The 25,692-nt window shown below is 39.6% G+C and overlaps 1 protein-coding gene across 1 annotated transcript in view; it reads right to left on the bottom strand.

Moving 5' to 3' along the window:
* Positions 1-25,692, bottom strand: part of LOC145448795 (protein phosphatase EYA2-like) — a 68,376-nt gene that overhangs the window by 12,225 nt on the left and 30,459 nt on the right. Inside the window, exons 9-12 of the mRNA XM_080327245.1 lie at positions 3,341-3,414; positions 1,982-2,102; positions 1,114-1,259; positions 660-743 (exon numbers count right to left, since the gene is read on the bottom strand). Of these exons, the coding sequence (XP_080183371.1) occupies positions 660-743; positions 1,114-1,259; positions 1,982-2,102; positions 3,341-3,414 (425 nt within the window). The remainder of the gene's footprint in view (positions 1-659; positions 744-1,113; positions 1,260-1,981; positions 2,103-3,340; positions 3,415-25,692) is intronic.

The following is a 25,692-nucleotide window of genomic DNA, read 5'->3' as shown; positions in this document are numbered from 1 at the left end:
TATTGAGCTAAGACTAATGCCGCGATGAAAGCTAGCAATATTAAATTGAAATCTGCTAGATTTTGTGCCTTTTTCAAGCCATGAGTTCCATTATTCTGAGGCTTTAAAATAAGAAATCATTGTTTGTGTTGATTCGGGTGTAAAGCCATATTTATTCGGTTGACACGCGGACTAACTTGGGCCCCCGCCCGTTATCAGGGTTCGAATTTCTCTCTTAGCTAGTAAATACCTACCTCGATAGGCTGTTATTCACCAGCCGTTAATCCGCGAGCTGACAAACTCGCTTGTTCATTTGCAAGTCGATAAAATGTGTAACGCGGATTATCGGCCGACCGCGGCATTTTTCAATTTGAACCGAATCGGAAGCGTGAGATATGCAGCCGACCAAGGCCGCCCAGAGCTCGCAAAAGCGCCGCTCTCTACCTTAATTGCGGGTTGGTTTCCCGTTACCATGTCATAATTAGCGTGCACAGACTATATATTGCATACATTAAGCCGTAAAGTCAATGTTGAGTTAACCTGTGCCGGTGTCATTTCCGCTGATTTTGTGACAGAAATAAGGTTGTTTTTCCGCCCTATTGACGTTTTTTCGCTTCGTGTTTGCTACACGCATGTACAGGGCCGGACTGTGCATTCAATAAACCTTACAAACGTCCTACCTTGTTGTATCTTTGCGCGAATGTTGAAGTGAGAAGGGAGTGGAATATGATAATCGTTTCGTCAAGGTCCCAAACGAACACCCTCTGCGAAATAACTCCACATTTACAAGCTTTCTAGGTATATCAGTATCGGTATATTAATATTTTCATCATTTCAAAACACCACAAAAACTCCGATACAATGAAAAGATAGGAAGGTGCCGGAACGACTTGGAGTGGTCTTTGAGATCAGACACCCACCTTGGCCTAGGCGAAGTAGAGAAGAGGCGTGCACACTGAATGAAAAGTAAAGTTGAGAATATAAAAGGCAAGCGACAAAATGAGGTGACATATGGCGGAAGGCGAGACCCATATGTTAGGTCATGGTCAGGTGATCCTGAAGGGTGACTAGTATATTTCCAAGTTATGGGTGCTATAAACTGAGATAAACTAACATGTATGTGCGTACTCTTACTTCGAGCTGCGATTCAGGCGTGGGCGACGTGGAAGTGGTCCGGCCTGTGGTTTTCGCGGATTTAGGTCGATTTTTGCCGTTCCCGGATTTTCTCCGGTCCAAATCATCGACTGTGTATTTCAAACTTTCTGTCGTCGCGATATGCTCTGAGAAACGGGTAATAGATTCCATGATTAGGATACCATAGGCTTTTACAAACGAACGATCAAGTTAGTTATTTGACGGCGGACTAAATACTGTCTTTCCGAGTAGTTTTAGTTGTAGTTGCACATTTATAAAAAAAATTAGTACAACTATAGAACGAACAGCTATAGAAAACACGTGTTCTTGCCGACCATTGCTGTAACTCAGAATCATCAACACTAACAGTGGTGTATAGCCAAGGGGTGAGTTTTGCGGGTCCCAACTCCTCCCATTTCAAACTTGTACTGGTGATGATGTGGGAAACCATTCCGATTCCGATTATATTAAAATTAATGAGTCGCTTCGGAGTTGAATTTAGTTGTGTTTTAGTTGACCAGCTGCGGATTTGCAAAGGTCGTTAGCTCTAGTTCTAGTTCTAGTCATGAATTTCGAATAGTGAGTAGATCTGTAGTTCTAATTCTAGTTGCGCATTTTGAAAATCCATTAGTTGTGTTTTAGTTAGTTGGTAGCTGATTTTTAAAGGTCGTTAGTTCTCGTGATAGTTCTAGGCGCTAGTTTTGAAAAGTGATAAGTCCTAGTTCTAGTTGCGCATTGCGAAAATCCAGCAGTTTGAACAAGCCTGGACAAAATAATTCGTACGCAAGCCTCCTATTATAGGTTGTTTGCAATCCGCTACAAACGAAACGTACGCAATTTCGCGGACACACGAAACGCTCTCATCTACCTGGAGGAGGTTCTTGTAATTGATACGTCATAGGGGATGGTATTACTGAGCTTGCGGCGTTCCCCGGGTAATACCCTCCTTGCGGATTGTAGTACTGCGCGTATCCCGCACCGTAGGCGTCCTGGAATGAAGGTAGACTCGTATTATTTCCGCCGCGACTTAACGTTTTCGTAGCTATATAGCAAGATAGTTTGAAGCACAAAGCATGAGATATTCAGTGTCGAAAAATATCGTTATATACCGCACAATCCAAATGCTTCAAAAGACTGACTATTATAGATGGCGCTCGAGATCATAACGGGATCACAATCTGAGATATCGACCTCGACTAACGGCAGATGCAATTTCATTTGCATCGCTTGTCGCTAATACGTTATCTTACATGCTACTTTTCTTTTAGTGCGTATACCTCTTATGTGCAAGTTCTGGGACATGATGGGTCACGCAGTTAGATAATTCTAGATGTCTAATAATTGACTAATTAGTGCGAATTACCGGTAATCTAATTAATATCTCATTTGCGAAATGTTTTTTGCTCTAGTTCTAATCTAATTTCTGGATTCCATGAAAATGCTACAAGAGAGCAGTATAGTGAGAAAAGTGCCAAGCTTGCTACAATGAACTTCGAATTCTGATGTAATTTGGAAAAAACTGTGTAGGTGTAGCCATAATTATAATTATGATCTATGTTGGAAGGAATCCTGTGTATAGCTATAAATTGAATTCGAATCAAATTTGGAAAAAATTGTAGCTATAATTGTAAATCTAATCTAATTTAGAACAAAAATGAATACCGGTATCTATAATCCTAATTCTAATCTACTAGAAAAAAAAACTGGTTTTTCAAGTCTGAGGTGGATGTCTGATTTCAAAGACTACTCCAAGTCGTTTCGACACCTTCCCATCTTTTCATTGTATTGCAATCTTGTGTAGTGTTCTGAAGTGATATAAATTCTAAATATATGAACGAGACGAAGAATTGTCGCTTGGACATGTGTTCTTTCGTGACTCAGTGAATAATAACACGTTAACTCACATTTAAAGAGCTTCATGATCGGCTATTTAATATACTTGATGCACAATTCCATTGCCACTTGAAATATTGATGTCATCAAATATTAAAGGCGTCATTACTAAATTTAATAACACTGCACTGCGATGCATACGCTGCTGCTGTTGTTGTTGTAGTTGTTTGTGGTGTTCATGGTGTTTGTGAACTACAATGGTCATCTACACCAGGCATATATACTTTATTTTTATTCCGTATCCGCAGACTTGTAGCACGGACCACTTCTACATGCATTTTGAAGACACCGCATACGCGGATGAGATGGCGATACATACGCTGTTAGTTCTCACCTGAGCGTTGGGATTCATGCCGTGTGCGTTCGGTAATTGGGCGTGCGCTCCATAGCCGTACCCGCCGCTTGTGCCTGCAAAGAATAGGCCGATTGTCAAACATAAATCCCGCGTAAATATTGAAATGGGTCCGTAGATTTAAAGAGCTTCTTGGAGGTATAGAACTTCGATATACAATTGAATAATATTCATATTGAAATAACTCGGGTTTATTTTAATATGAATATATTATTCAAGTGTACAGAGACTTCCAGAATACTATAACACGCGTGTGATATATGTTGTGATATTAGGCAATATCGAAGCGATACGTTCCCTCGGCATGCTTCGACTCGAGATACGTGTCGACCATGAAATCCCGGTGGCACAATGGGTGAGTAACAGGAGATATAAAGTGTGCTAAGCTGGTTTAATCACGCGGAAACCCATTGGGAAAAGTCGGGTCTTTGCAGCGGGTGTGCTGAGAAATGTTGGGGCAGAATCGCCTGGTTATTCCGATCCATGAGGCCTTATCGCACGGAGCATACACAAAAAGTTGATACAACACATAAATTTGTGATTATCTGTGGCAAAGTTTCTCGATATGCTGTGCGTTCTACTGTACCGGTACTGTACATTTCCCGTGAGCTTCCTACAGGTTCATTGATATTTTGAACAATAATCTTTAGAATGAGACATTGGCGACACACATAATATTTGAGATGGTCCAAATTTTGGACAACCCTACTGTACTACAGCCCGCAGCTCCCAGCTGGTTTACATAAAAGCTTACAACCCTAAGATAATACATAACAGAAGGCATACTACATCCTCGAATTTACGTGCGTGACTCGGCGATTTCCGACACTACGCATAACAGCAATAATTTGGTGAACAGAACGTCACGCTAATATAGGCCAACACTTGGCATGTTGATAGTATACCGCGAATATGTGATCCAGTAAATAAGGTGATCCTTGCGTTGGAACTTGTGCGCTCTCCATACTGGTGTTAATAAATGGGTGAATTTATTACCCGAGGGCATAAAATAGTGGGATGAAATTAGCTTTTGATGTGCTTGACTATAACGCCAAACTAGTGATTACTGTTGTCAACAATTTGCTTACACTATAGGCCTAACCGCAATCATGTTTTTATTGTAACTTATGAACTTTATGAAACCAACATTCATATAATGGATATTACAAACCGTTAATAATATCTATTGTTCAAAACGTGAATGTGACTTTTCGTGTTGAAACTATAGGAAACTACAGCGATCATATGGATAATAATATGTCGAATCAATATTTCCTATAGTATCCTAATCCGTGAAGAAAACTCGTGATTTATACTGACATAAAGTTGTAGCACCGTTCCGCAACATACCATGGGTAGTTTAACAGCAGCATAGTATTGTGGGTTCAATTACGATGTAAATGAAAATAATATCCCTGGGTTCGAGTGTTGGGGCCTTTCTAGATTTCTCATCGGCCCCAAGCTCTTAACGTTCCACAGCTAACGTTAATAGTGCTAAAGGTCGGCAGCTGATCACAAGCAATCGGATAATACGGGTCAGGTGTAAATGAGCATGATATTAAAAGCAAAAAAGAGACGTAGATTCGTTTTATTCGATAAAAATGCAAGTCCAAATAGTTTTCATAATCATGTGACAGTTCCTCCACCTCACACCAGAATCATAGGATGAATATTCTTTGTTTAACATACCTATGAACCTGATAAGAATGTGATATGACTTACCAAAGTTTGGAGGGAAGAAGTGACACGCGGCCACCTCCATAGGATTCGATGTCATTTCAATCATTGAAACCGTTTAAGTTTAATATCCCATTAAAAGCAATACTATTTCATCACTCTGTACATGTAAACAATACCATTTTGCATCTGTTGTTATATAATACTCCCGTACGCGAATATTTATACCTGGAAACTAATTACACTAAAGTCTTACTCGCATACAACCTACTAGTCTGCATCATACAGCAACAGGCACTGACTGAGTTGATGATGTTGTATTACGCGAATAGAAAGGCGTTTATGAGTGAAAAAGTGTACGTTGTACAGCCAGAGGGATTTGTTACTAACCCCGAAAAGGCAGCGCTTATCTATAACTCCTTTCATCAGCTGATTATTTATTTATTTTCCCGCAATCCATCAACATCTCATTCTAAAACAAGACGACAGTGCGTACAGAAGGCGGTCGTTACGGTACAGATTAAAAACACGACCGCGCTTCTATCTGTTTGTGACATCACAAATGCGATAATTGTTGCTGACGACAGACCAATCCTCTCGGTCTTTATTACAAAAACAATGCATGCCGCATAAAACAATTACGGCATCCTCGATCGAATCCCAGAACGGACGTATGTGTCAGCAAATTACAGGAATTTGGAATGGTTTTATCACCCTTACACGACTTTGTGCTAATTGACAATCGCTAAAGAAACATCCCAGATCAACAGTTTAGCAGTTGCGACCATTAATCAACAAGATAATGAGACTTTATGACAATTAATAACGGATAAACTGACTTCCTGTGTACAACTAACTATAACCAAGATAACTAATGACGTGAACGAAATTTAGCATGAAGTATTGTCCATACATTCTTTTAGCACATATATGTTCAGAATTAGTTTCTTGGGGGTACAGAACTTCAATATACAGTCGAATAATATATTCATATTGAAATGAGCCCGGATATTTTCGGCTGACACTCGTTAGGGGTAATCGTCAGCAAATGGTTGAGAATTGGAAAGAACATTGTATATCAACAATCGTATCGAAATGGACAATCCATATTGAATAACTGGACAACTCACACCCTATACAGAATAGTTCTTCATATTAACCACGGGGCTATTTTTATAGCAATTTTCACAATATTCAATATCATTCTAATATGAAAGAATCGTAAGAAATACATCAATAGCCAACATATTTTTGCATAAAAGTACGTTGAACGATTACGTGAATTCCGCGCCAAAATCCAATTACACTAATTATTTTTCACGGACATTTTGGGATAGCGCAAGTATTAGATCAAGATAACGCTTCAAAGGATCGCGACAATCAATATAGATTATTATACACCTCGTATCACCACCGTTGACCACCAAATAAGTCAGTAGCTTAGGAAGATAAATAGGTTTTATTGATGTTCCAATCCGACTAAGAAAAACACAGCAAAAACTCAGGAAAGCCGCGCTTAAAATACTAATGGGTGTAAATAGTAGAATATTATAATTTTGAAGGATCGCTGACATGGAATCATCATCACTTTTAACCGAAGAATCGGAACATACTGAACGCAGAAAATTAGCTTAGCTAGCCTCAATAATCCATCTGCATGCCCGCTATCGCACTTCTACTTTCTAAAAAATGATGAATAGACTCCGCGCAATATTAGTTACTTCCCCAAAAACGCAAATTGACATGCAGCTACTTAGCGAAATCATGCACGCGAAGATTGTTACATCGATGTCCAACAAAATGGCGTCGAATCGGCCGTAAACAAATTTCTGGCCATACAGTGTGGTTATGCAAACATTACAATCGACATTTCGCGATTCGGATATATTACATCGATAGTTATGGTATGTAACTCGAACGCGATCAATGGATATCTAATACAGTTTTAAAATCGTATACCACGCGCACCCCCACGCTTTTTTACTATTTCGCCAGACCTACAAGCCGACCGCACCGGCAGAGCAACATATTTTGACCGATGTCTGATTAACATCATTATTCCCGTTGAACGAGAGTGCCACACTAGTAGCTCGCGCGAAACACTACCCTGAAGCCCGTAACATAATTTTTCTGTAAGTACATTACCGTTAGCGATGCTCTTATACGCGACTTTTAGCATAGTGTCAAGATGAATCACTGTTCTCCTATAGGCATAGCTGAATCATCTAAATCGCGCAGAAATTATAGCAGGCACGCGTAACCTTCAGAAAAATGCAAGCTCACAATAACTCATCCACAACAGCGCTATAAAGGTTTGTTTACGCTATTTACAGCTATAGATTTACAGGCGTAAAATAAATTTTACTGGTACTCATAATTTGTAATCATTCCAGAATTGCACAGCACACTAATGATTGCGTAAATAAGCTTCCTGAAATACTCTGGTGCAGAGAAATAAGGCGAACTCAAATAAAGATAGCAGCCTCGATTTACAAACTTTATCAGACTCCACGATACTTATAGATTACAAAACAATACACCGCATAAAAATTGTCAGAGGTCGATGCATCTAAAATTATATTCGGAAGCCGACGCTTCTAAAATTATACATGCAGCTGGCTTTCGGTAGAGACAATGAAATATCTAACGCATAGTGCGGTTCTCCTATACCTTGAAGCTGTGAAAGCAATCAATTAGCAGCGCTTATTGTGTTGCTGATCAAATGGTGGTATGATGATGCAACTGAAGGTTATTTCAAGCCACAGCGGCCGGCGCGAGTGATCATTTCTCTTGAGGTTTGTTCTAATCTGGCGAATGTTTCCCGGCTGTTTTGGGAATATTACGGAATGACTGCCACGGCTTGAAAGACAGGTGGCGCAGCGCGTATAGGCCTTCACGACTACTCACTCGCGTCCGTGTCATTAATCATAAATTCTTCAGTAATTCATTATCTAGTCTCGTGAGTTGGATTTTACATATGTGCCAATACAAGAACCAGTTTTCGATAACGAATGAAACTGCATTGGGAAGGTATAGTATTGGCGCTGTGTTAGTTACATGTACTTGTACAACGCAAAAACCAAATAGAACATAGAAAACATACTATTTACGGGTATGTCATATAAAGCGTATGGGAGCTCCGAATCAATACATCCAGAGCCGTGAATGTGCGGAATTTTCTAGCATCAGCGCAAGTAAACGTAACTAAGGATGTTGTATCAGTGAAACCAACAATATGTAGTCAATTCCACTATAAAACGGGGTAAAACTTACTCAGTTATAGTATATATTTGTGGAAATCTCCGATTTTATTCCATACCTCTCCCATCACGTGCTGACAACCTCAATCTACAATGCTATACCCTTTCACCCCCTATTATTGATCTTGCTTGGCAATAGCTACGATGCGAGATACCCGCTGTGCAGTACGCTGACTTGTCGGTATAACAACATACTTTCTCTTCGCTCGGCCACGACTGCTCTGGTGCGAAACGGGGTATTCTTTGGATATTATTTAGGTTCGGCGATTTTGAAGCGTGTCGCCCCGATTATATATAGCGAAACGAAATTACAGAGATTTCTATGAAACGACAGAAATAACGCGACGGGCCTTTCTGTATTGTGCTCGGGACAAATTATCTTCGAGACATTACGACCCACGACCAGCGTTCCGATGTATAACCTATGAATTAAACCAACATAGCATTTGAAGAGAATCTTGGAGGAAAGCATCAGTGCACAATTGAATAATATATTCATATTGAAATGAGCCCGACTATTTTCGGCTGACACTCGTCACGGTAATCGTCAGCAACTAGTAGAGAATTGGAACGAAAATTGTATATCAACAAATGTATCACAAAATATACACAATGATTGTTCATATACAATGCTCTTTTCAATTCTCTGCTTGCTAAGGATTACCCGTGACGAGTGTCAGCCGAAAGTATTCCGTTTATTTCAATATGAATATTGAATATGCTATTCAATTGTAAACTAACGTAAAATCGAATTTTTACATTTCCATATGCCTAGCACATTAAATGTCGTTATTTGTTACTGATCCCGCGTTAATATACTACGTTTTATCAGTTATTATCCACGTCTTATCAGCTGTGTATTGTGTACAAGACAGAGATTTTCCGAATTAGATTCGAGCTAGAATTATAGCATGGAAAAAACATTTCACAAATTATATTAGAATTACATTACCGGCATTACGCTATCTTACTCTTATTAGACAACAAGAATTATCTAGTTCTGCAAGTCTCCCTAGCGATGTATAGTTTAACATAAAATGAGCTAAACTACCATTATATACAAATTCTATATTTTACTGCCTATATAGATGCAACCGAACAAAACCATTGAGTTAAAATCGCCAAACAAATCATAAACAACAACAAAAACCTATGAACTAAACAACTATAATAATACAAATTTTATGTTTCAATGACTTTATGTGTTCATATATCGTTCTATTGCACGTTTATACAATACATATTATCGGATATCCCTTGCTCACATGTCATAAGCAGTGTGTTAGACAGAGCATAAAAACACAGTCTACGTATAGCAAGGCCGTTTGAGACTGACCTTACACGGCTATTATTGAGAAAACGCGTGGACGTGTCGAACGGTAGCCTTGGATGCGAAGCGGATGTTTATAATCACAATCACCGTTACCGCGACACGTGAATCATCGCAAATATCAAGTGCAACGGGCCTTTGATGGCGGCGATTTATCGCGCGCGTTTTCGTCGGTCGTACGAAGCGCGGGCGAAAACGCGGTGTAATTTTCTGCCGCGCGCTTGTCGCGGGGAGAGGTAAAGTGGATGTAAACGCGTGAGTTATGATTTATGCTGTCGTCCAATTTGGTGAGATTAAAGAGGCCGCGTTCGCCAATCAAAATCAATAACTATGCTTCCGTAAAAGACGTGAATCACCTGTCCAGTGTCCATGTCCTAACTATAGTATAGTATAACCGTCTATCGAAAACGCTACCGACTATAACTTCGATAATCTAATTACACTAATTAGAGGGGAATGCCGGTATTCTAGGTGGTGAAATGTTTTTATGATCTAATTTTAATTCTAATCCAAGTTATTTAATTTTTTACGACTCAAGTAATTCCGATTCTAATCAAATTTGCAAAAAAACGTAGCTATGATTCTAACTCTAATCCAATTTGTAAAATCTGAAATGGCTTCCACAAATATAAGTACACGACTCGAATCACAAAAATAAAAACGGTGACTTGACACATTTTCCGTACATTCTGACGTGGGAAAAACGATTCGATACTCATTGTTTTATCGCACTGTTCTTCAAAGCGCGTCACTCTTACGTTCTGATTGATCTCTGTTTGATGGCGACACGTAACAATGAATCTGAGCATAATGACAGAATTGCTTCTCCACTTATTGCCATCCTAGCGTGACCCTGTCTGTCGTTGACTCCGCCTATTCCCAATTTTCGTTAACTATGATAAATTACGATCGGTTATACTTAGACGGCGGGAGCCAGTTACCAAGATGACTAACGGTGATCGCTATTAATTGGATTGGGATGATTATTCTCAAGTGGGAGGATAAAAGATGTACGAATATCAATCTGGTCGCCCGTTGTTTGATCAGGGCCAACCTTTGTACGCCGTTTTAATGAAGGCCGAATCCGTGACACGGTCCTGGTCGTTACGGATTTGTAGACTAAAATCCAGAGGTGGCTATAGTAACGAAGAATTTTTCGGAGTATTAAAATAGTTTGCCCACTACACTATTTACTGGAGTGGTTATGTCTTAGAATAAACTATTCTCACTTCTGTACTTGGACAGTTATTTACGCCAAACTACTTGCTTTTACACTTTGGATTTGAAGAGTAGTTTTGGCATGAATTTGCGTCATTTGGCTGAATGTAATTGTATTGCCCTGTATCACTGAATGTATTTCTGACGATTGTGCCTACACTTGCGGTGTCAAACGGAAGATTTTGACTTTAAAAACTTAATTTTGACAAAATTTTGCCCTCGTGTATGTAAATTATGTGTTCTCGCACATAATGTTAGAATTGTACTATATATCTTCATTTCTGGTTGGAGATGTCTGTCTTTACAAAGTATAGTTTGGCCTGAAAAATAAGCCAAGTCTGTGAGAACAGCGGGATTTCGTGTACCATCTAAAAATAGCACATTGAGCTTAAGCGATCTGTTCGCCCCGATTACTCGAAATTTCATTCCGGTGACGTTATATTTTGTGATACCATTGTTGATATACAATCCCTCCAGCTCTCTTGACGATTACCCCTGCCGAGTGTTAGCCGAAAATATTCGGGTTCATTCCGATATGAATATACTATTCAATTGAATATTGAAGTTCTGTATACCTTCAAGAAGCTTTTCAGAGTGCGCAGCTCTTTTCTGCGGGTGACATTGTCGTGAGAATCCCGTGTGAAGCTGAATCACGGTAAATGAATATACTAACGTTTTCGAAGACTTTACACCAATTTGAAGTGTCGTCAGTCTGTTAGCGTCAGTTGCAAAGATAGATCTTGCAATTTTTTAATAACACCCACATCCAATTATCCGCTAAAAGTACACGTGACCCCTCGTTCAAATCTACTTTTGTAACTGCCCTTATACGCGAGTAGTTTTCATCCTTTCATTGTATAATTGAAGTAGTTTTGACATATCTCGTAAATTATACTTCTACTCAAGTAGAAACCCTGACTACTTGATTACCTTCACCGAAATCCTATGCTGTGCATCAAGCTGATTTCGTACAACAAACTTTCACTGCGGTCGCATACAATATTCAAAATCAGGTTCTTTAAAGGCAACGCAGTTCCAGCACTGGACACTACAGCCTACTCAAGATGACCGAATCGTATGTTTCAAATCTATAAATAATCCGATACCATCAAAAACGAATCCAAGTCTATTCCCGGTAATGAATCAGAATATTTAGTTTCAATTCCAGATCATCACAAATATAATGTTCAAAACCAAATCCTGAACCGGTGTCACAAACGTGATAACAGAGAAGGTTCGTGACGTACTACTTCTACTTTTCGGGGTATGTTTGAGAAACCTCCACTGCTGGCAGAATATTCTTTCTATTTCTCTGCAATAGTTTCTGACGATTACTCCAGCCGAAACTATTCGGGTTTATTTCAATATGAATACACCATTCAATTGTATATTGAAGTCCTGTACCTCCAATAGTTTTGCAAGTAAACCTAGCCCTAGAATATACTTTTGAAGTTACTTGTAAATCCGTACATGTACTTGGATTTGAGAATAAATTTACGGTATCTACTTCAATACCTGGGTGCCAATATCGGTCTGGTGTAAATGATAAATACAGTCGAAAAACATCGGCAAAATCATAAAAAGCATACCACCTATGAGTAGTAGGTTCAAAACCGATCGTATCAGGTCGAAATAGTTGCTTAATTCATATAGTGCTATTGAATTATAGCTCCACGAAATATAACGAAACAACAGTACGAATCTAATTGGGTTTAAGCGCAAGATATTTTTGTCCCGTTTCCTATGAAGCTTTTGCCGAGACTGCGTCACAAGAAATTGCCGCGAGACAGCGTCATAACAATATGCGAATATAGTTACTGAAAAATTCATAACGCCGAAATACCAATGCCGTGTGACATCGGAAGAATTTAAAAATTCTTTACTGTCAGTAATGACTCACGGACCGCGTCCGGAAGTTTATTCACTCGCAATAACGCGAGAAAAAGCGCCCTGTTTGTTGCAACCGTCTTCGACAAACATCATCACTGACCGTGGCGACCCGATTGATTTACATGACGAGCGCGCTGTTGTCGGTAACAAGAAATGAGTCAGTTCCCACACTGACGTTGTTCTATCGCGAACGGGCTTTGTATAATTAAACAGAAAAAAGGCGGTTTTGCATACCGCAAAGTTAATATCGTGCAAGGGGGCTACCACTGAGGTGTTTGGTAAGTTTTTTCGGATTTGATGCACACAGAGGTATGATCAGAAACGACCTTTACATTTTCGGAGCACCGAACTGGTTGCCCGGTATATGAGCATGCGACACAACGAAAAACGACAGATCAGCATGCGACACTTTAGCATGTGGTTTCACAACCCACAAACTTACGCGAACCCTGAAATCAACCCTTATACATATCCTAAAACCCATACCTAACCCTAACGCAATCCTCAATCCAACCCATACCCGGCCCTATAACCCCAAATACTGCCCACGTGCTCAAGTGTCGTATGCTGATCTGTCGTTTTTCATTTTGTCGCATGCTCATGTGCTGGGCAACCTGTATATTTCAATATGAATATATTATTCAAATGTATATTGAAGTTCTGTACCTCCAGGAAGCTGTCTAATTTGCATATCTTTGTCATAGGAACGGGACAATGTGACCACATTACGAAAAATTCAAGTATTATAGCAATGGAATTGTAACGACGCCTCTTGCAGCAGTAATTACCCGCTCCGAGCTCAGCTTTATTGTTAGAGTACCAAAATGATTCAGGTGTTCCCGAATTCGCCCGCCGGGTGAGAAATGACCTCTCTTAAGTTGAAACACATTTCACTCAAAATAAACAAACACCGGCTTCGTTCCCCCGCGTAGTTACAGTAATCAATTTATCAAAAACAAAGAGTTTCCAATCAAACACCAGCTACTTTCCAAAGATTGATTGCGTAAATAGAGGGGCACAAAGCAAGGTATAATCAAAGTGTCCACATACCCGTTCATATAAGTAATTCGCTTTGAATGCTGGGTTTTAAAATGCGGCAAAGTAATGATAATAGATTATTTCAAGAATGGATTGAATATATACTAACACTGACTTTAGACTTTATAGTAACAAAAAATAAATCTATTTAGACACCAAGTGAGCCTGTATGTATGTATTAAAACTGTGTTTGAGTGTATGAGAGAGGAAGAGAAATCGATTAGCATTGCATATTTGATCATACACTTCCAAGAGATGTAAATCGAGCTTTTGTCACACCCATTTAGTTCACATTACTTGGAGGACCACCGCAACGAAATCCTATAGCGCGTGCATGACTCTATACCTGATTTGGACAACTTGCAGCCACCTAATTCTAGCTGTCTAATTTAATTAATTAGAGCGAAATGCCGCTAATGTAATTCGTGAAATGTTTCTCTGCTCTAATTTTAATTCTAATCTAATTTCCTATTTTCCAAAAGCGCTACAGGATAGTGTGAGACGAGTAAAGCTTGGTGTTAAATTGCACAGTACATATACGGTATTTGTCAGTCTCATGATTATGAGAATATAATTGGAATATAATTCAATTTCAAAGTTTTTGCGAATTCAGTAATTCTAATTCTAATTAGTTGTCCAGCTGTGCTATACATGGATAGCGGATCGGATATAATAATATTGGCTCATCATGTGCTTACTTTTATCGATAGGGTGACATATATTTTGTATTCACTTAATTCACGATACATTTCTACAAGGCTAGGGTTACCATACGTCCTCCTTTTCAACAAACGTCCTCCTATTCGGCAATTTGTCCTCCTCTCTAGCCTAAATACCCAAAGAGACCACGAATTACGCGAAATGTGGGCAGAATTGACGAGAGATGGGTATTTCGGGAGTTGAGTTTGGAAAATGACCTTTTTTAAGGCAACCCAACGGAAGGTTACCGACCACGACTGACCTATCGATCTCGCTTCCCATGACATGCCGCCCTATTTCTTGTCGCATTCTTTTTCTATACTATCTTCTTTACTTTCATTCAGTGTGCATGCCTCCTCTTTACATCGCCTAGGCCAAGGTGGGTGTCAGATTCCATAGACTACTCCCTGCCGCTTCGATATCTTCCTGTCTTTTCATTGTATCGCATTTTGTGGTGTATTGAACTGATAAAATTGCTAATAAACCAATGATGATGATGATGATGAGGTAGCTGTATAAATTTAAAAAATCACCCGTTTTCTCGTCCGCTATAATAACTTTTGCATCGGATCTCAAAATATAGCAACCTTATTCAAGGCTATTCGTCTTGGCTCTGGTCCCTATGAACACGAAGATGAATTTATTCGGTAAATTCGTCGATGCACATAGTATCCGTGATGGTTTGAAAAGATTACATTACACATACGCTACCAACGCTAACGATCCACCATCTCCCGAACAGTGTGCTTGGAATTTCAATTAACTTTCAAGCTTCCTGCCCAATACTCGCACGCATACCGATGCATGAATGCGAAACCCAAGAAGGTTGGGAATTCCGCCGACGGGGGCGTATTTCGGCTGAGAAAGTACGCTACCGGTCGTAAATTGTCAGGCTACAGTCAAGTGTGTCTGGGTGAAGCCTTTCAATTGGGCGCAAACACTAGTTGCGGCCTCTAATATAAATTAAATGGCATGGGAAATTTTGATGGACCGTGCAACGGTATCGAGTTCCGACGGGGGTATAGCCTGTGCAATATAAACGTACAATGCCGCACGGTCGACGGTCCAGCTACTGCTTAATTGCATTAACGTTATTTACACCGACAGACATTCAACATGGCAGACTTGGACTACTAATAATTCTTGTTGTCTTATTATACCAATTCTAATCTAATTTGTGAAATGTTTCCGTACTCTCATTGTAATTCTAATCTAATTTCTGGTTTTCCTGAAAATGCTACAGGAAAGTGGAAGCGGAGTTATTGCCGTCGAAAAATTTTGATTTGAATAAAATAGTATTTACGGTGAGCACAACTATAATAAATAAACAAAGAATCGGTCACCGTAAATACTATTTTATTCAAATCCAAATTTTTCGACGGCAATAACTCCGCTTCCACTGTTTGGAATTGAACTAAATTTGGTGAACATCGTTTTTATAGACAACCTAACACTTTCATGGGGTGAACAGAAAATTTTCAAATTTTTTGTTATTTTATTTCTGTAATAAATAGAAACTTTCTTCTCCTGTAGCAATGCGGCGACTGGTTGGAATTAAACCGAATTTGGTGTGTAGGCTTAAATTAGATAACCTAACAATTTTATCAAGTAGCCTGTACGATTTGATAAAAAAAGTCATTTTTGAAGATCCCTACTGTATAGTGCAAAATGATCCAAGCTTGCTGTGTACAGACAGTGGCTATTCTCATGCTCATAATAATGAAGTATGATTTGATATGAACGGAGCTTGATTCAATGACCAAGTTTTCGCGAATTCGGTGATTCTAATTCTAGTGTAATCTGGAAAAATTGTGTAGCTCTAATTTTAATTCTACACTAATTTGAGAAAACAACTTTGTAGCTGTAATTCTGATTCTGATCAAATTTAGAAAATCTGGAAATTTTCGTGTTGTCCGAGTCTGCTGTGTGTAAAGAGAAGGCGCCATTTTTGTTATAAAGCTGTTGTTTTGTGAAATGTATTACCAAGATATCTTTGACATATATGTTTGTACGGTTGTTCACACACGCCATCCAGAATAAGGTATTCCAACCATTCTGCAGTCGAAGTCTTTCCAGGCCAAGCAATTTCTCAGCGATCGCGATCCGCTGACCCGCGTACGCTCGTGTCAAGTAGCGTACGGGCTACGCTACTTACCCTGCATCAACTGGTTCCAGAATCAAACCGGTCAACTTTGCACTCAAAATGCAGCTGCCGCCAACAGATTAAGAACGCCGGCTCCGAGCCACTGGCCAAGCGATGTGTCAGCGCGGTTCAAACACCCGCATGCAAATAATATCGACCATAGTACTCGGTTATAGGATTGATATTATACGTGCGATTTGCACTAATTACTAAAGTGAATATGTTTTTAGACTAATTACACCTTTGTCAAGTGTTTAAGGCAAAACTACGCCCGGATACTGACTTTTTCCTTACTTGGAAATCAATACTTCTTACGTTATCTCTACTTCTACTGGGGTATACCAACGATGACTACTCTGACCATCTCTGGAATTTTATACATCTGCCACACATAGCACTTGAAGCTGGCAAATAAGACTTGATTTATCACTATTATAGAGAGCATTAGTATTTGTAATCGAAGGCTGTTTTATAGTCCTTTCGGCGTTACATGCTCGCGATTATAAATTTGAATTTGTAACATTACGATAACAGATGAATATTGCTTCACAAAATCGATTATATAAAATGGGAGAGCTTGTTGGAGGTGCGAAACTTCAATAGACAATTGAAAAATATATTCGCATTGAAATAAACCAGAATATTTTCGATTGACGCTCGTCAGGGCAACAACTATTTATTTCAATATGAATACACCATTCAATTGTATAGAAATGGGAGGTAATACAATTTTTCAGAATCTCGTGCAAGCATTTAAAAAGTTGACCGACGGTCCAAGTCAGATATCAAGAGTCCAGCACAAATTTTCAAATCCTAACACGATCTCATTTATGATGTTAATTTATGTGAACGCACGAGACGATTTGTAACGTTCCCGTCTTGTCAAAACGCGAAAGTTTGGAAAAAGTCAGATGGATGGGCCCGAATCGTGTACTTGTTGATGTTTGAGTTCCTTCAAGAGAATTTCTGTATTCCGTCTCATTAACGGCATTTTGTCAACAGTTTTCGCAACTCTTATCTCTGCTTGTGGGTCAAACGCAGATTGAGAAGGCCTACACGTCAAGACTTGACGAAAGGTACCGCGATCTGTCTGATTTTAGACGGCGCCGCGTCTGTTCTTATGAATATAATCTTACCGGGATTATCATCACTCGATTAGCATCAACAACAGCATGATTGCATCGGGATGTCGCGATTCGATTGCGCTTTACCGCCGCTGTTTGACTCGGCACGTAACGGGTCGAAGAGAAATCTACTTTCTTTCACTCATGCGTGTCGGATCATTGAGTTTGCTCGGCTACAGCGCGTCTTCAGGTTATGCGGTCGTGGGAAATAACGGATGGTAAATTGTTGACGGAATTGTTGCGTACTCGTATGGGAATTAAGGAAGCCTGCGTTCGACCTGATTTCGTGTTGTAAAATGGAGATGTCCCAGTAAATACTACAGCATGATAATGGCGGAAATTGTGTACGTCTCAAGTTTACCGGACCGCGACCCGACATATCGATCTCGACATTTTGTCGCTTGTACTTTTATGCTATCTTCTTTCACTTTTCATTCAGTGCGCACTGTGCAATGTGTGCAATGTGTATACCTACTCTTTACGTAGCCTAGGCCCAGGTAAGTGTTTCATTTCAAGGACTATACTCCGAGTCGTTTCGACACGTTCCTATCAATCCTATCTTTTCAATGTATCGCAGTCTTGTGGTGTTTTGAACTTTTGAAATTGTTAATAAACTGATACTAACTAACGCATAGGTACCATTGGAAGCGATCCTTGTACTGGTCACCTTATTTATTTACGAGCAACAAATCCGCTATAGGGAAAGCCTACACGGTAAGTAATGCCTCTTTTGCAAGACAAAACTATAATCTCACCCTAACCACCCAGGTGGCTGAAACTAACATCTATTAGGCCTACAAGAAAAGCTTCATAAGGCAGGCTAATCCACGGCAATAGATAAGCCATACTGACAACATGTATCCGTCGAAAATGCGTATTTCGGGAATTAGCTTGTTTGTCAAAATACCTAATGAGTTAGTTCCCTTATCGTAAGCACAGATTCTTTTGAACTTCCATTCCGTGGTGTTGATTCTATGATAACAACAACTCCCCCGAACGAAGCCAGTTATTAGTCTTCCTAGTTTCGAAAACGCGCCGCAGGTAAATGGTGAATTGTGTACCTTGAGATAATCCCACCACGGGGCATTACGCGTCGAGAATTTAAATTGTGAGGGTCAACCCGTTTGTAAACAATGGAGACCCCGGGTGGCTTGTTTGCGTTGTCGGATCGCTACCACGGCAGAGATTTAATGCATCATTTAATCCATATTGTAACGTAACAATGTAAAGCAAGTGAGCATCCCGAAGTGTCTGGCCTAAGCGTTTCTGAGACGGAAAATTTTCAGATTTTCCTAATTAGATTAGAATAATAAGCACTGGATTCGCACAAACTTGTAAATTCTATTAAATTACGAATTATCAAGAAATACAATACAATGAAGTTCATTCCATATCAAATCAGAATTCACGAAAAATGTCTGTACACCGAGCTCGACTCGTTTCGCATTGTGTGTACGATGTCCTTCAACAAATGTAATATTTGACCATTTTTACTTTCACGACAGCCTGGTTAAACCTCAAGAATATATCGGTCGATGTGTTGACATTTCAGTCGGTAAAATTATATTTTCACGCCCGATGTTTATAACCTGTCGGGTGCCCGATGTAATTTTCGTCAATTGAAATTGATGGGCCATCAGCAAACCCGCGAATCAAGTGCTATTGGCATGCGACCGCTCTGTCATCCATACCCGACGACGGACCACTTGAAAATGTCACGAGCGATTCTAACAAGGCGCGAATCGCGAAAGATGATTCACAACTTGCTATTTTCGGGTAACATTTAACTAAATATTTGGTCTAGTATTCGCGTTACGATGATCGAGCCAACGCGCGGAGCCTTGTTTACTTTTAAGGAGTCTGTAAACAGCGAACCCACCGATGGGTGACGTCGTTATTTTCGAATACACTGTGTATCGAAATTTACCAGGCCATTACATTGTGCTCCATCAAACCATGCTTCACCCTCCATCAACGTATCTCAATCTGGGATATCTATGACTATTAGTATACGCTCAAGAGTTAAGGCAAAAATGCCTGCTTAAGGGACGTTGATGATAATACTGCCGGGTTCAGTGCTGTCAGCTAGATTCAATCAGATGCAATCGGTGCATAATGATTCGAAATCATACGCGTTTTTCTACTAAGAATTATAAAATCACGGAGAATTACGGTTTCGATGATTTTTCCCCATCCGCAAAGGCTGGATAGATCGGACCACAACATCCGGAACATGTAGGATAGGCCTATAGACTGTAGAGCAAATCTACACAGCAAATTATTTTTCTTGCAATGTGGAACTGACAATATTTTGTTCTTTTTAGTTGCATTTAAGTCACATATATGAACTTCCCACATCATCTTATGATCATCTTTAGATATTTCATCTTAATGAAATCCCGGAATTATAAAATTACCATCAAATGCACCTAGGAACATTACAGAATCTACTATAATCAAGATCCAGTCGTCAAACTTATACATAGCTGGACACAGGGCCGTAACGGCCGCACCCATGACCACCGAATTATGGGGAAGCTCGAAATGGGCCAAAAAATATTTGGCAAATCAACTTAAATTATAGAGTTTTTTTTCTTGGATATTCACTACAACTTCAAAGTTTTCCTCGCGCTTCGCGCCATTTTAAAAAAAGGGGCATTTCGGAGTCGGCTATTACCTCTCAAGGACACACCAAGTCTTCTGAAGTTTCGGCCAACATGCGACTGCGCGAAGTGTGTTATCAAATACGACCTTGACCGAAAATGACCGCCGCATGTAGGCCGAAACCATCAATACGGTATATATATTGTCAATTGTCCATTGTCCACAGGCGGGGAACAGTCCCGCGCTTTTTATCTGAAGTCACCACTTCCCTTAGCTCTACCAGTAAATCTGACTATGTTGTCTGAGAGAGGATGTAAATCACTAGCTATATATGCAATTACCGATGTTTTAAACAAAATTCAATCCTCGTGAATGTGAAATGTTTTTACGCTTCTCGTGACTACGTACTTATAACAGTGAAACGTGGTTTTACGATAGCGGTAACAGGCTCGTCGGTAAGGCGTCTGGGGGCGAAGACCCCTAGAAGTTTAGTTTATGATATGTGAACTTCTTAGCATGCAGCAATCAATAAATGCTCGTACCGAAATCAGAAAGCCTTGATTCGGTAAGGAACACAGGAGATTTGGTGCGCTCTACAGTGTAGTGCACTGCCATCACAATTTGAGATGAATAAACCCCGCGTTTTGTTACGAACGAGATGTATCGTTCCCTGTAATTAGATAATCTACGACGGAAAGTGTTAACTACAAGTGTTAGCTAAAACGCCGCTGCCGTAATCTTCCATTTCCGATGTGGCAAAGTCACCAAACACCGGGCAAGAGATTTACTATTTACATCAACTTTAAAATCTAATTACTTTGAAAAAAGGTCTAGACGTCTACGATATACTCTCGCCCATGCGTCCACATGTCTTTGCGACCCTGCCTTTGCCTTTTGCGCCTGATATTATCTTACAACTGAGTAACCATCCGAGGTGTGATTCAACCATTGAAAGGCGTATTCATTACGAATAATCCCGATATGATTCCGAATAACGCGCTTTGAATTACCCCGTCTTGAAATATATCCGTACAGTATGCATTACAACCTGCATTGCGTCATGTATGAAACAGAACACCTAACAGTGGCCACGATTTGAGTCATTGTTACTTGATAATTAAAAATTCCGTGGTGCCACAATGAAAAAGTTGCACCGACAGGATGGGACTGTCTCGTTTATTAAAGAGACCATTTTAAGCCTAATTAAACAAGACATGAGTGATGGACACCGAAATCGAAATTGCAAGGTATAAGACCCTTGTAAGCAGATTTAAAGGCAGACACTACCCGTTTTGGTGTGTAGTGTTGTTTTAATACTTACATACTAATGTTTTGTAAATAGAATGTGTCACGGAAAGTACTTGCGAACAATTTGCCTAGTCGCGCTAATCACTGCAGTGTCCCAAAATCTTGACCACACAAATTCGACAGTGTTTTCATGAGGTATTCCGATTGTAATTGGCACTTAACCACTCAAATCACGTGTGAAACACACACTTAAATCCACACTGCCAAGTGTACGTAACTACATATACCAAGTATAGTGTAAGGTTGTGAATCATATATGTCAATGGACTTTAAACCTGAAACCATCGAGATATCTCCACATCTTCAATTTGCGAATGACCCTCATCATTATCTTCCTATCTGCATACTTCGCACTATGTTCTAGTTGGATTGCTTGGGATAAATTCGGTGATACTCTCTGAACGACATCTAGTGGACAGTATGGGAACTCAAGCATTGGTACGGCAGCGAAGGTGTACGAAATTTTCCACAGGTTCGCGAATAAGCTTCCAATTCTTTGTTTTGGTTTGTATACTTTCGTCGTAATTACATTGTGGCTTGATTTTGATTTTGATTTTTGAAAACTCTCAGAGGTGAAAAGGTATCTACTATCCAGCCGGTGATTTATTTATATTGTTCTGCGGCGAGAATGCGTAATTGTGTACTCATAAATCACGAATTCAAACTGCCACAGACTGGTATAATGGATAAATGCACGCCATCGGAAACTGCAACACTGAATATTTGTTACGTTTTTTAACTAGATAATCCGATAATCATTTGGTTTCTCTTATAAATGTTTTCCTATACTTGCATTTAAACAAGAAAATCAAGATATGATATTTTCTGGGATGTTTCTTTGCTATTAAAAGTAGTAGTAGTACTGTAGTAGTAGTAGTAGTAGTAGTAGTAGTAGTAGTAGTAGTAGTAGTAGTAGTAGTAGTAGTAGTAGTAGTAGTAGTAGTAGTAGTAGTAGTAGTGTTATATACAGGGTTGCCATCGACAGGGACCCATGCATAAATAAGGACAGTCGAAAAAATACATTAGCACGAAAAGACGTTTTTGTACATACTTAGTATTTATACGAGCCGTGCCATATCACATTCCATACTTATCACCAGAAACAATCTGTTCCGGCAACTCCTTGTTTTTAGAAAGTGCTTCATGGATCTCACGACAGCTCAGATCTAGGTTTACCTTTACTCAGCGCCGAAACAGCACTTCGTCAGCCCCTCCCCCAAAAACGTTAATTAATGATTAATAGGTTTACTAATTTTTAACCAATGTGTCGACTGCACTGCGCCTTTTTTCAGTACGCAATAAATGCTGCCTTCCCCACAGCTTAGCCTTACTCTATTGTAGACCAAACAGCAGGGACCTGGTACTGTTGTTAACTGCTAAAATGATGTCCGCTACGGTAGCTTGGTACAGACGAAACTGCTATACCATCACTCACTGCCTTAGCTACCTCACTACTTAGAAGTCTTGCGGTGTGTACATCACGAGAGTTCCTTTCATTTATGATGTCATAAAATCTCGACGAAAAAGCATAATTTTAGAATATTATGCAACGCAGATTCCAGATCAAAACAATCGAAGTTCCGTAGCTGGTGAAAATAAGACAAAATAAGGACGCAAGTCGAAAATAAGGACATTTCTTAGAAATAAGGACAGTTGAGTTTTCTCAGACGTGGCCCTTCAAAATAAGGACAAATCTTAGAAATAAGGACGGTATGGCAACCCTGGTTATATATGACATCTTTGCACCCGATCGATTTGCCTAGCCATCTACAGATAGGCCTACACCCTACATATTTGATGTAATGCGAATAAGAATGATGTTTCGAAATATTATATTATAGTATTGAAATCTGAAAATACCTATGGCTTTGTACCGGCACACGCGACACGCAGAATCGAATAGAATTATAGAAATGAAATATCTTACCGTACATATACTGTCCCCACATTGCAGCTGGATATGCCGTCATACTTCGCGGTATTACAAAATTAATTTATGACACATAAATAAAAACTGCAATATTTAATATGAAACTGAGTCACGCATAGCCGCCATTTTGATCAATACCCGCGTAAAATGGAAATTCATGCTTGATTTCATATTCATGGTACTTTGTGAAAATAAGGTATTAGCAGTGTTCGATAATCAAAATTTCATATAAATGAATCATTATTTCCTTGCAATGTCGGAAGTATCGCCCATTAATGACAAAACGGAATTTGTGAATCACAATATAATGATTCTGCGATACTACGGGGGAAACACCTCCAAGATAAATCAACCTGTCTTAAGCTGTCTTCGCCTTGTCTGTATTCAGTACTGAATTTGTCACTGTGATATTATGTCATCAAGGCATTCAGCGTTATAATATTATGGTAACTTTACTGATGACCGCTGAGCACACTTTTCCATCATATTGAAATTAAGCTCGGTGGTAGGAACGAACATTCCCAAATCCGTAAGGGACAGGTAATTTAATACAAAGCCAAAGATCGTACGTGAGATATTTCTCAAATTCTCATAATACCTGATACCGCGCGCACGAACGTTAGCACTTTACATATTTCTAGTCATAAATGGATCGCCCCTCTCTTGGTACTTAGTGGCGTTGATTTATGATGGCTGAGCTATTCCTGTCCTTGAACTGGCTTAGTGATTTTGATATGAGGATACGATTCAAGATGCGCAGCGTTAAGTAGTGTCAGCAAAATCATTGTCTGAATTTTTAGCACTTGAGAGGCGCAATGCTGAGAGAAAAAGCGTCTTCTCAATTTTCCAAATCCGTAACCCAAAACCGATGTCAGATCTCGGCTTGCAGGCTCTGGTCAAGCCTGCATGGGATATACAGCCGTCAATCAAATTGTGACGATACAAATGCGAACAGTACGCTGTTTCAGCCGCATAAGCCAGATATCAAGCCTCACGTAGCCTACCACAAATTTCGAAATGTACGGGTATATTGCAAGGAAATTAATGGATTAAAATGTGACAGTGTGATGTAAAGATGTTAGGCATGATGATCTGAACTCTCCTGCTCTGGGCATGCGTCGCAAAGTATGTATTCACAACACAAAACTCTGTGTGCGTTCGATATACTATACCCAGTAACAGAATATTAGGTTAATGTACTAAAAACGACGATTTTGACACGTAGACTTGTCGCGTGTATGATATTTCATCTTGAATCAACGCAACGGACATCGATATAGTTGGTGTCGGGAGCCAGCTCATCGGAAAGTACCAAGTAATACAAAATGGACATGCTTGACTCAGTGATTACATTAAGAAAGGGTCGGATCTATCTGGATTGGGTTTTGTGGTTTTAATGTACAATAGTGTTGGGACATCCGACTCGGCTGGCACGCGTCACCCACGTTTACCCATATGATTGTCCTCTTTTGAACCAATCCACTTGTACAGAAAAAAAGTGATTTACGTAAGTACGTTGGGAAAGAATCATTCACCGTCGAGAATAATGTACCAGCACCAGCAGGGTCTAATTGACCTGATCTGAATAATCGAATCACATTGATCTGACCTCATGTAGTTTAAATGAGTGACTTGACTATATGTGGCTAAACACAGATACACACTATGCGTGTACTGTACAATGTACATGTACAAAATCTGTAATAAATGGGACTCCGATACATGAATGAGGCCCTTGCCCTTTTCCCACAGGCAGCAAGACCTATAATGACCTTATTACTTTCGCGCGTCTTGTTCCACGATTGCTATGACGTGGAAAATTATGAAGTATACTATAGTATAATATATAGCTACACCAAGGCTTTATATTGGTTTTACAGTGCTTAGCTGGAATGCTGCAGTGGGCATAGGTAGATAAAGCGATTTCGACGCAGCGTCACATTTATATTAAGGCTTTAGCCGGGACTGGAACAGCTCATTTTACCCTTGTCGAATTATTGACTGGATGTGTGGTGATTTACCCAATTCCTGTGGAGTCTATAAAACGCTATCATTACTAGTTATGTATGCAGTTAGACATTAATGCATATAATGGCCTATACATCACTGATAT

Source organism: Botryllus schlosseri, chromosome 10 (assembly GCF_051294905.1).
Source record: "Botryllus schlosseri isolate E-star chromosome 10, Bs_hap1, whole genome shotgun sequence".
NCBI lineage: Eukaryota > Metazoa > Chordata > Ascidiacea > Stolidobranchia > Styelidae > Botryllus > Botryllus schlosseri.
Note: the sequence above shows the minus strand (reverse complement) of the source record. Positions and strands in the feature narration are given on the sequence as shown.